Source organism: Crocodylus porosus, unplaced genomic scaffold (assembly GCF_001723895.1).
Source record: "Crocodylus porosus isolate Cpor-Errol unplaced genomic scaffold, CroPor_comp1, whole genome shotgun sequence".
Lineage (NCBI taxonomy): Eukaryota > Metazoa > Chordata > Crocodylia > Crocodylidae > Crocodylus > Crocodylus porosus.
The window spans coordinates 37,177,868-37,190,109 of record NW_017728915.1 but is presented as its reverse complement, the minus strand read 5'-3'; the positions used below and the strand labels follow the sequence as shown (position 1 = coordinate 37,190,109).

General features: G+C 58.9%; 1 protein-coding gene across 7 annotated transcripts in view; it reads left to right on the top strand.

Annotated features, from left to right (window-relative positions):
- The window catches only part of GSE1 (Gse1 coiled-coil protein), a 133,628-nt gene that overhangs the window by 100,095 nt on the left and 21,291 nt on the right, over positions 1-12,242 (top strand). For all 7 annotated transcript variants that reach the window (XR_002101295.1, XM_019535977.1, XM_019535979.1 and 4 more), the window contains exon 3: positions 9,133-9,332. Coding sequence is in view for 6 of the 7 variants with exons in the window: in XM_019535977.1 (XP_019391522.1) it covers positions 9,133-9,332 (200 nt within the window). In the remaining variant the exon portion in view is untranslated. The remainder of the gene's footprint in view (positions 1-9,132; positions 9,333-12,242) is intronic.

Below are 12,242 nucleotides of genomic sequence, written 5' to 3'. Positions count from 1 at the left end.
CGCGTATGCCGCCGCTTTCCCCACCCCGGCCGCGCACAAATGCCGGGCCCGGCAAATTGGGCTCCTAATGAAAAGCCACATTTTTTCCCCCTGTTGATTTAGATTTAACTACTGTATAATTTGATTGCCAAATCCTTCCTTATCGTCGGGTTTCTCCGCCTGCGTGGCTCTCTGAGACGGCTCGTCTTCCAGACGTGTGATATCTGAGATTAGGGTGGGGGGAGAATGGGGGCTCGGCGATAGGAAGGGGAGGGGGGTGATGGGTGCCGGCTCTCCCTTCACCAGGGGGCCGAGTCGGCTGGTTTTGCAGTCACCGACGCTGGACCCGGCTGCCGCGTTCTCCTGGACGTGCCTGGGATCACGTTTGAAAGGCTCAGGCCCTAATGGGTCTGCATGAAGCCGTGGCAGGATCCAGCCCTGGGGTCCTTTGCTTTCCAACCCCAGATTAGCACGGCAGCATTGCCAAAGCCTGGAGGCTGGGAAAGGAGGGCTGTGCACGGGAGTAGGTCCTCGGGCATAGCTGGGTGTGGGCAGGCACGCGGTCCATGAACACCTGCTTTGTCTCTGGAGGCCCAAACTGGGTACAAGGCGCTGGGTGCGAGCCCAGCCACATAATCCCCAACCACGAGCTACACAGGGGATTTGGGCTGGGATTTTCTTTCTCCTGGTCAACAGCTCAATACAAAACACAGGGAACAACAAGGGCTGGGCAGGGGCATGGTGCCCAGCAGAGATTAGAGCGACACACTTCCTCCCCCGTCTTTTGAGGGGGGCACGTGGGCTCAGAGGGGCAGGAGCCAGTTCCTAGGAGCAGGGGGCTGCTTTGCGTGGCTCTTGGGATCAAATTGGTGCAAATTGAGCTCTCCGAGTTCAAAGTGTGTGCAATGAGGTTTGCAGTGTGGAGCGAATCTGACACCCAGGAGGCTGCAGAGACGCTCTCCGGACCCCAAGGCCCCTCCTGTCTCTCTCGGGGGCTCCAGCAATTCAGTGTTTGTCCATGCTGCGGTCTCCTGGGGACGACTTTGGCCTGGTTCCCCTCCCACCCTGCATCTCCCTTTGGGTTGTAGGTCGAAGTTTGGGCAGTGTCTTAGGTGTGTGTGTATGTGGGTAGTCTCAGGTGAAGCAACAGGGTCAGCCCTTACAAATCACAGTGACTGCCTTGGGTCGGCAGGCTCTGAGTTGCGACTACATCGGGCAGCCCCCAAATAGATGTATGCTTTATTCTTCGAGAGCGAGCAACGTGCACGCCCTCCCAGCCTGGCCTGTCCTGCTCAGGCTGGCTGAGCCCTGAGTCCCTGGGGACGGAGAAGGAGTTTTGCTGCTTTCATTCTGCCTGTCAAGCTCCCCTTCCCCCATGTAGGCCCTGCTTCCAACCCGGATTTGCTGGTATTGGCCTGAGGGCTGCTTTCACCCAGGCTGGTAACCCCCACACACAATTTGGCTGCATCCTTGTTGATGCTCCTCCAGTGCCTTCCCAGTCATTGAATCCCAGATAATGAGAGCTGGGAGACCTCAGGAGGTCCCATCCAGTCCAACCCCCTGCTCCAAGCAGGACCAGCCCCAACTACATCGCCCCAGCCAGGGCTTTGTCTACCCGGGGCTTCAAAACCTCCAAGGATGGAGAGTCCACCACCTCTCTGGGTAATTTGTTCCAGTTTTGTACAACGCTCCTAGGGAGAAAATTCTTCCTAATATCCAACCTAAACTCCCCTTGCTGCACCTGGAGCCCATTGCTCCTTGCTCTGCCATCTGCCCCCACTGAGACCAGTCCAGCTCCACCCTCCTTTGAACCCCCCTCAGGTACATGAAGGTTGCTATTAAGTCCCCTTCCAGTCTCCTCTTTTCTAGACTAAATAAGCCCAGTTCCCTCAGTCTTTCCTCACCAGTCATGCCCCCCAGCCCCCTCACCATTTTCATTGCCCTCTGCTAGACTGTCTCCCTTTTATCCACATCCTTTCTGTAGTGGGGGGGGCCTAAAACTGGACACAGGCCTCCAGATGTGGCCTCCCCAGTGCTGAACAGAGGGGAATAATTACTTTCCTGGACCTACTGGAGGCACACTGACCCATGCAGCCCAGGATGCCATTAGCCTTCTTGGCACCAAGGGCACACTGCGGGCTCATATCCAGCTTCTTGTCCCCTGTCCCCCCAGGTCCTTTCCTGCAGAGCTGCTGCCCAGCCTGTCAGCCCCCGACCTGTCTTGGTGCATGGGATTGTTCCCTCCTAAGTGCAGGACTTTGCACTTGTCCTTGTTGAACCTCATGAAATCCCTTTTGGCCCAACCCTCCAATGTGTCCAGGTCACTCTGAATCCTAGCCCTGCCCTCCAGTGCATCTACTGCTCCCCCAGCTTGGTGTCACCTGCAGACTTGCTGAGGGTGCGCTCCATGCCATCGTCCACATCGTTAATGGAGACATTGAAGAAAACCAGCCCCAGGACCAACCTAGTGGGCTGCACTTGATACTGGCTGCCAACTAGGCATTGAGCCGTTGATTACTACTCCCTGAGCCCGATGCTCCAGCCAGTTTTCTATCCACTTTACAGTCCATTCATCCAGCCCGTACTTCCTTAGCTTGCCTGCATGAATGCTGTGGGAAACCATATCAAAAGCCTTGCTAAAATCAAGGTACACCACATCTGCCGGCCTCCACACCTCCACAGAGCCAGTCATCTCATCAGAGAAGGTGATCAGGTTGGTCATGCCTGACTTGCCCCCGGTGAATGCGTGTTCCTAATCACCTCCTTCTCCTGCAAGTGCTTAGAAATGGATTCCTTAAGGATCTGCTCCATGATTTTTCCAGGGACTGAGACGAGGCTGACCGGTCTGTAGTTCCCTGGATCCTCCTTCTTCCCTTTCTTAAATACGGGCACTGTGTTTGCCCTTTTCCAATCATCTGGGACCTCTCCTGATCACCGTGACTTTTCACAGATGATGGCCAATGGCTCTGCAATCACATCAGCCAACTCCCTCAGCCCCCACCGCCCCATGGACCTGTACACATCCAGCTTTTCTAAATAGACCCTAACCTGGTCTTTCACCTGCGAGGGCTGCTCACCTCCTCCCCAGACTGTGCTGCCCGGTGCGGCAGTCCGGGAGCCGACCTTGCCTGTGAAGACTGAGGCAAAAAAGACATTAAGCACTTCAGCCTTTTCTGCATCCTCTGTCACCAGGTTGCCTCCCCGTTCAGGAAGGAACCCACGCTTTCCCTGATCCTCCTCTTGCTACCGATACGCTTGTAGAAACCCTTCTGGTCCCCCCTCCCATCCCTTGCTAGCTGCGACTCCAGTTGCGCTTTGGCCTTCCTGACTTCATCCCTGCATGCCTGAACAAAGCTCTTATATTCTCCCCTAGTTATTTGTCCAAGTTTCCACTTCTTATAAGCTTCCTTTTTGTGATTTAGTTTCCTGGAGAGTTCCTTGCTGAGCCAAGCTGGTCTTCTGCCATACTTGCTAGTCTTCCTGCACGTCGGGATGGTTTGTTCTTGCACTCTCAGGAAGGCTTCTTTCAAGTCCAGCCAGCTCTCCTGGACCCCTCTCCCCCTCGCTCTGGCTTCCCAGAGGATCCTGCCCATGAAGTCTCGCAGTTCGCTTTTCTGAAGTCCAGGGTCCTCACTTTGCTGCTCCCCATCCTTCCTTTCTTCAAGATCCTGAACTCAAGTCATCTCATGGTCATGGCTGCCCAAGATGCCATCCACTACTACATTTCCCACCAATTAATTCGATCAAAAAGGGCACAGCCCCTAGTTGGCCGCTCCAGCATTTGCACTAGAAAGTTGTCCCCGGTGCTCTCCAAAAACTTCCTGGCTTGCCCGTGCATTGCTCTCTTGCCCTCCCAGCAAATGTTGGGGGGGTCGAAGTCCCCTGTGAGAGCCAGTCCTCATGCACTCCCCCAGAGGGACAGACAAGCCCTCCCACAATTTGCTAAGGAGGAGTCCTAGAGTGGCGCAGCTCCCCGCTGCACTAGGAACTATGGGATAGGCCCCCAGAAGCTGGAGGAGCCCGGCACTGGTGCAGGCACAGGCACTCGGGTACGGCTCGCGGCCAGGCCCTGCTGGGAGCACCCCCGGGAGTCCTGACTCCTACCCCCCGCCGTGCCCTTGGCACAGGAGCAGGAAGGCGGACAGTGAGTCACCTCTTAACCCGGAAGCGTCGCTGCTGTGGACATTCACGCTCGGGCCAGCCACGAGGCCGCTTTGTCACGTGACTCCGGCCATCGCAGTGCCGGGTGCGAGTTCAAACCACCCCGCGGCCCTGTTTTTGGCCGGCCAGAAACCTGTCTCGTTTCTCGTTTCGAGTTCCTCCCTGCAAGGAGGAGCAGCGGGGGGGTAGCTCGGCGGCACAAAGGAGGCACCGAGGCCTCATCAGCTGATTGCTTTGTACGCTCCCGGGTCTGGCTTGCTCCCCCCAGCCCCCCTTCGGGGTCTCAGCTGTTAATTACATTTGCCTGTCAGCCTCGCCTGCTAATCTGCTATCACCGAGCGGAAAGCGGGAGGTCAAACAACAAAGGTGACACCGTCACACTGCGCCTCTTGTCATCTCCAATCCAGATTAGTCTCATTGACTAACTCCTGGCTGAATACCACCAGTTAATTATAACGATCACAAACCCTCCCGTTTAAAGCCACACAGCGAGAATTAAGGTTCTGAAGTAAGACTTTAGCTTCATTAATTGCCCGGCTCATTGTGATGGTATTGATTGTTAACGCTATCGCGTGGTGAGTAATGGCTTCCCAGCTCAGAGGGGATTAGGCTGCTAATTGTTGTTGGCCTTGCGCTGACAAGATAGACTTCAGTGGGTGTCAAATCCGTATCGGCTGCTTCCTTTGTGGTGGGCAGCCTTTCTCTCCCCGATTCTCGCCGCTCTCGAAAATGAAAGCAATTCGAAGCGACTCAGGAATAATTAATAAGGCAGATTCACGCGCAGCGCCGCTCCCCGCCTGGACGTGGTGGGATTGCTGCTCCGCTCACCCTTCCCGCCTCGCTCCTTCCTCCGGCTGACCGGGCCAAGTCCGCTGGACTCCGCATTGGGTGAACCGTTGCCTCTCTGCTCCTCTTGTGGGACTCGCACTCCCGTCCCTGTTGCACTCTCCGTCTCGGAGGAGCTCGCTTCGGCTGGCGCGCCTGGCCAAAAGCATCCCACCATAGGGTTAGGGTGTAGGCTGAGGGTCTGGCACCCGGTGAAAGCCCAGGGGGATTTCATTCCTCATTACCTGATGGCAGTGTCATTACATAGTAGTTCCTGAGATCTTGAGCCCTTTGCACGAGGTTCCCCCCTCCAAGGAGAGCTTTCCATAGGCCTATGAGCAAGGTGAGTGCGGTAGGGTTTGCACAGCAGCGATGGACAACCCTTGTTGGAGCTCAGCTCTCGCTGGGGTCGTGGGACCCTCTCATCTCCTAATGCTGGGACCAGACTCGGTGGTCTGGAAGGTCCTTCCCATCTGAGCTGGGGCTTTCTTTGCCCTCCTGAGAGTGCACTACGCCTCCAGGCCCATTTTCTGTATTGGGGGGCGTGAAATAACACAGGGCTGGCACCAGTCCCATGCCCAGAGCTCAGGAGCTGCTTGTGGACCAGGGAGCGGGACCGACGCAGGAGAGCAGGAATGACATTCAACCCTTCCTTGCTGGCGTCAGCGCAGCCCAGGAGAGCAGCGACGGGACGGTCCCCGGCAGGCCGGGAGCGCTCTGGCTATCGGAGTGAGGACCGATCTGCACACTTGGACCAAATGCTCTGTAGGCATCAAAGATGCCCACCAGGCAGGTTTGCATCTTTGCACGACCAGAAAACTCGGCCCCTTGTTGGCTGCCTCTGCAAAGGCCGGAGGGGCTCGAGGGCTGAATGAACCCTTTTGCATCCAGAATCAGTCCTGGTAGGCTGGTACCAGCCCTGGCAGGGCATCGTGGCCTGTCTTGCTGCTACCCAGGTGGCCTCGGCTTTCTCGAGCCCCACCGTGCCTTTCAGGAGCGCAGAATCTCAGCCCTTCCCAAGCAGTTTCACGCGCTGGGACCTCGCGGTGTGGTGCTGGATGAGGGCCTAGCTAGCATCCTGTTTGTATGGCTGCTCCAGCCTTTCTCCGCTCTGTGCGCGGCGCTCGCTACTTTAATTCCATTTCAGAGCTTTTATTTTTGCCTTGCAAATATCACCCGCCTCCCCGGGGCGGGTGTAATTTAAAATACAGATGTATTATGCAAATAATGCCAGAGCTGTGCCCCAGGGTTGCAGAGACCGCCGCCGCGTTCCCTCCTCGTGTCTCCGAGCGCTGCGGCTCGCTCGGGGGGACGTTTGCGGCCACGGCTGCAAGAGGCGGCCAATTCCTCTTGAAAGAAAGCGGTCACCGTCACAGGGCATCGGGCCCCCGGGCAGCACGCAGCGATCGGCCTCCTTCTTGGCTCGCGGCGCCACGCCGGTTGGGTTGGAAGAGCTGGGGGGAGGTATCCTGGAGCTGAGCCTCTCTCCAGCTCTTCTTTCTCCTTCCTGCGTGGCTGCTGCTCGAGTCTTATTTAGCGACCCCTGACTGGTTCCCTGAAGAAATTTGCTGGGAGTATTTGGCTGAACGGATGACTTACACAACCCCTATTAGACCGGAGAGGGGGTCACCTGAGTATAATAGCATCACAAGCTGAGCTGCCCTGCCCTGGAGAAGTGCTGCAGCACGGAGGCAGGCAGCTTCTCACCCTGTTATTCTTCGAGTGCTCCTGATGTCCCTGGCACGGACAAACCCGGTGCCTTGGAGAAGGAAGTATTGCTTTATATGGCCGGTTACCAGCCGCAGGGGGCGGCAGGATCAAAGCATAGAGCGGGGTTTGGAAAGTAGCTGGGACTTTTTCCAAGCAGAGATAAGGCTGTTGTTCCACATGTTTATATAAAAGAAATCTAATCTCCGTGCAGCACACCGTGGGGCAATCTCGCCAGGGGTCAGGAAGGAGCCTGTTTCCTTATTTATCTAGCGCGGCCCAGCTAGCCAGGCAGTTTGCTCTCTCCCACCGAAGTATTTGGCTGTGGTTTGCGGTCGTGCTGGGACTCAGGGTGCGGACTGGAGAGACAGGTCTGAAATGACTGTAGTACAACCTCTAGGCTTGTAAGTCACTCCGGCTTCACGGTCACTCGTGGTCAGCTGGGCAGAGGCCCAAAAATATGCCTCTCCTTGCTGATCCTGGAACCGAGGACTCCCCACCTCACCGCAGCTGCCTTGAGGAACCGCCGGAGAAACCTTGAGGATACCCCGTCCCACCGCAGCTGGCTTGAAACACCATCGGAGAGACCTTGAACCGCTGGCAGAGGTGACACCTGCGTCCCTGATGTGCACTTCCAGCTACCAGAGGGCCGTCACATGAACCGGGCTCTGAACGGGCCTGAATAGTGGGTCTGGGGGAGATCTCCAAGATGGCTTTAGACCCACCAGTGGTCGCAGAGTCCTGGCAGCGTCCTAGCAGCATCTGTGCATGGTGGAGGTATGGGGGGAAGTTCATGTTGCACGGGTCTGGAGAAGCCTGTCGGCATCGAGAGCAAAGGCCTTCGTGTCAGGAGCTACTTCTGTCCTGGGCACGGGTGCCCTGGCTGGAGAGCTCGATGGCAGACACAGCTGTGCCATGCAGAGGCTCCTGAAAGCCGCCCCCCAGGTGCAGATGTCCTTGAAAATCACTCCCCTGGGCCAGGGTTTAGGGAGAGAAAAGCTAGGCCCATTTATTCCAGGAAATACAGCCCTGCCCCAGCAAAAGGCTTGCTTTAAAAACCACCCACATCCACTGCGGTTTAATTTTTTCCCCCCCGACACCCAGGACACAGCACGAAGGGCCCCTGAGCGCTGCTGGAAGCTGGATCCACTTTCCCAGGGACAGGGCAGAGCGACTGCAGGCCTCGCTGGTACCCGCGGCACGGCCGTGCCGCCTGTCTGTGCCGCGGAGCTGGGGCAGCCACGCCGGGCTCCGGGGAGCAGCCCCGGAGGGGGCTGGCGCCGCGGGGGCGGCGGAGCTCTTCCCAGGGAAGCAGAGACGAGCGGATCCATTCCAGGCCATTTACACAGCGTGCAGCAGAGCCTTTTACCGCTGAGCGAGCACTCCCTAATGAGAGCCAAATGGTTTCCCAGCAGACACCGTCCCTTGCAACGCGCCGACGATGCCGCGCGCTGAACAAAGGGATATTGAATTATAAATAAACAGCTAATGGCTTTTGATGCCTCCAAACCCTTTCAGCCGCCGCGCGGCTCCTCCGTGTGCTGTAGTCCCACTCCCGCCGGGGGGGTGGAGAGCCGGGCAGGTTGAATCCTCTCCTTATGACAGCATGTCGCCTGGGCAGGAGCAACAAGCACTTGATTAACCATCCCTCACCTCCAGGAGCTGTCTGGGTGCCCGGCTTTTACCAACTAGCCGGGCCTGGGGACAAATGGACAGAGGGGCTGCAGTGCCTGCTGTCTCCGAGAGCCACGGGAAAGGGGTCTGTAACCGTGGCCAGGCACAGTGCTTCTGGTTCATAAACAAGTACAGCTTCTGCCAGCTCGGCCTGGTTGGCCACGTGTCCCGCTGCCAGAAGGCTTGCACCTTGGGGACCACTGCACCCACATCGTTTCACTCCTCTTTGGGTGGAAAAGCCCCTTTTCTCCCAGTCAGCTTCGGTGCAAAAGCACAGCCAGCAAAGGGCCCCCTGATTGCACCCTCCGTGTGTCTGCAGGGAGTTATCGTGGTATCGCTGCTCCTTTGACATGAGGGAGTCCCCTTTTTGGCCTGTCCCCCAACCCAACCCTCATGTCTTCTCCGGGAGGGCTCCGGTGATGGCCCCGACTCTGGACTCAAGCCCAGTGAGGCTGAGGACAGATGCCAGCCCTTCAAAGGTGTTTCTTAGTGGCTTTGGTGCTTGGCATCCTCAATAGCTGGAGAACCTCAGCACCGTAATGGATCAGGCCCTGGGCATACACTCCTGGCCATTTCAAAGGCACTCATAGGTGATGGGTCTGGATGGAGGAGGGTTGCCCAAATGGATGCCATCTACTCTCCCAGCGCCTGGTTGCTGGCCTGGCTGATGGAGCCTGGCTCAGGACCAGCAGTTAACCTTTCCCTGAGTGTCCCAGCATGGCAGGTACTTATAGGCTGGTTTTGAGGTTCCCCTGCTCACCCCGTCTTCTCTTGCTCTCTTCAAAGGGTCTTCGATAAGCAGCGAGTCTTCGCCCGTCTCCTCGCCAGCCACCAACCACAGCTCCCCGGCCAGCACGCCCAAGCGAGGACCCATGGGCCCCATCATCGTGCCGCCGGGCGGGCACAGCGTGCCGAGCACGCCCCCCGTGGTGACCATCGCGCCGACAAAGACTGTGAACGGGGTGTGGCGGAGCGAAGGCCGACAGGTACCGAGCCCTGGGGGCAGGCACACCATGCAGCCCTGACAAGGGATGGGGGCTCTCCCACCTCGAAGACTCAACCAGGCCCCATCTCTTGGGGGTTAGTGGAGGGCATTGCCCAAGTTGGCATTGCCCCCTGGCAGAAACAGGGTCTCGGGGCCAGCGGCCATATGTCTTCTGCATAGCCCCTGGACTGTGCCGCCTCTGCACAGGGCGTGGGGTGCACATCCAGTGTGCAGTGGGTGTGGGAGCCCTGCGTGGGTCTGATACCGGGCAGGGAGACGGGTAGAGAGTCAGCCCCCTCCCATGCCAGCGTGATAAAGGGTAGCGGGAGAGGCATGGCCTGGGGTTTCTAATCTGCGGGCGCCCGGCCGCACACATACAGGCGGAGGAGCACAGCGGGCGCCAAGGCGGCCTGCAGGAGCCGCGGCCGCCCCGCCTGGCTGTCTTTGTCCTCCGGCTTCCCCTGCTGTCTCTCCTCCTCCCCTTACATATGCCCACGCCGCAATCTGGGTTGGAAGCACTTGCTAATTAAGAAGCATTGTTAGCGGCTCTCCTCTCCTGTACCTTACGCCGGATTCCCGGAGGGATTACAGCACTTGGAAATACTAATTAAACCACAAAGAAGAGAGGGGAAGGGAGGGGAAGCCAAGACAAACCCTCGGTGCTGGGAGCCAGGCAGGCGGTAATCCCAGCTGAGCACCCCCCACCCCAGCAGAAGCCTCGGCGGGGGTCAGGCAGGGAATGGGGGGCTCCCGGCTCCGGCCTTCGTGGCCTCCCTCCCCGTGGCGGCCTCACAAGTGGCACTTCCAGAATGTGGGTTAACCAAGCAGGGTTTATTGTCTAGCGTGGCCTGCGTCTCCGAGCGGCGCCCAGAGACTGCAACGTAATTAGGACACAGCTTCCCCCGTGCAGTCAACTCTCTTGCGTCGGTGTGCGTCAGGAGGGTGCAGGCAGGGGACCCGGCTCGCTCCAGCTGCCACCCCAGGGCGCCCTGGCACAGGCTGGGGAGCTGGGAAACCTGGAGGGGAGCGCGCCTCTGTGCCCAGGGTAGAGCCCTGCCCCTCTGGGGAGGCTCCAGCTGGGCTTTATGCAGGGGAAAGGCCCTTGCAAGGCAGCTGGCAGGATCCGGCCCCCACCCCGAGGCAGCTGGGGCTCAGGAGCCCACATGCAAAGCCTGGGAGGGAGACAAGTGCCGGGTCCATGCTAAGTGCTTTCCAGGGCTCTCCGTCCTCCTCTCCACCTGCTCCCTTCACCCAAGCTGAAGGGCACCAGCTCCCTGGCCTGCTTTCGCCCATCTGGAAGGGATGGGAACACCACTTCGAGAGTGCCCTGCTGTCTGGGGGGTCTCTTGCACCCTAGGCTGGGGCTATCCAGCACATCTGCCCCCAGCATTGCACCCGCCAGCCGGTTAGCACCCCGCAAGACCCGGCCGTGACAGATCTGTGCCGCTAATGAAGCCACCGCGCTGGTGGAGAGGGCGCGGAGGGAGCCGGGGCCGGATTAGCCGATGATCTACGGCCTCTCCGTCTGGGCACAAAGGCTCAATTGAGGGGTTTAATCCTCTCGGCGGTGGGGGTTGAGGAGCAGAGAGAAATGCCGGCGCGAGGCGAGGTGGGTGAGTCACTGGGGCGGGCGGGCCGGGGGCCGATCTGTCAGCGCCCGCCGCGCCGGGGTTACCGATCTTCCCGAGGTAATGGGGAGCCTGTGAAAGGACAGATTAAATGAAGAATAGTCTATTTTAAACTTAATAGGGCATGTCCTGCATTCTGACTGGCGGAGATCACTCGCTAATCGCCAGGGAATGACGGATTTTTTTCCTCCCCTCCCTCCCTCCCTCTCTCCTTCTCTTCTCCCCTTTCATCATCGCAGCTGCGCTTGCAGCCGCCGCTCGGGGAAAGCAAATCAAATGCAGGCTGCCCAGCGCCGCCCTCCCCAGCGCCAGGTTCCCGGAGGCCGCTGCGGGGGCAGGCGGCTGCCCTGGGTGGCCACACGTGCTGGGAGGGTCCAGACCCTGCGGGGCGAGGACGTCTCCTCGGGTGGGACCTATGTGCCCCCTCTCGGGAGGAGGCCGGTCAGCCGGGTGCTTGGTCCAGCCCAGCAGCTCTCGGTCACTTCTGCGCCGGGAGCGACCCAGAGCCCGGCAGCGTGGGAAAGGCAGGGCTTGCCCAGCCTGCTGGCAGCTTGCTTGGAGGTCACGTCCCCAGCATCGAGGACCATGACGACCTGTGCGTCTCCCCCAGCACTTGGCGGCTCCATCCCCTGGAAGGGTCTCACTGGGGCAGACCAGTCGCCCCTCCACCGAGACCGCCGGCTGGGCCCCCCACTGTCCCATTGAGGCCTGCTGCTGCCCCCCCATCCCCTCCCTGCTCTGCTTTGCTTTGAGGAGGGGCAGGGGGAGCCTTCCTCCCATTAAACTGGCTGAGCCGGGGGCGCTGGGGCTGATGCCGACCTGTCCCAGGCGACGCCTGACTGCCCTGCTTGTTTTATGGCCGTTATCAAAGGCCTGCTGGATTTATCCTGGCTGCGCTGTTTCAAGCTCCATAGGCGTCTGTAACCTCCCTGGATGATTAATGGCGCCCGAGAACAAAGCTGCCTGTAAATCTCCAGGCAGGTAGGACGTGGGCTTGCTGTCAGCTGCCCCCCTTCTCGCTCGCTTCTGCCTGATCTCAGCTCTGGCTGGATGGAAAGGGACGCGCGCACTTCCCTGCCTGCATAGACCTGGCCTCCCTAAAAGCTGGAAAGGGGTCAGTGGGTTTATCTGTGCCGGGACAGCTATACGGACCTGGCCCCCTAAGCAGCTGCGAGGGGGTCAATGGGTTTATACTGCATCTATATGGACCAGGCCCCCTAAGCAGTCAGGGGGGGTCAGTGGGTTTATACTGCATCTATATGGACCAGGCCCCTAAGCAGCTG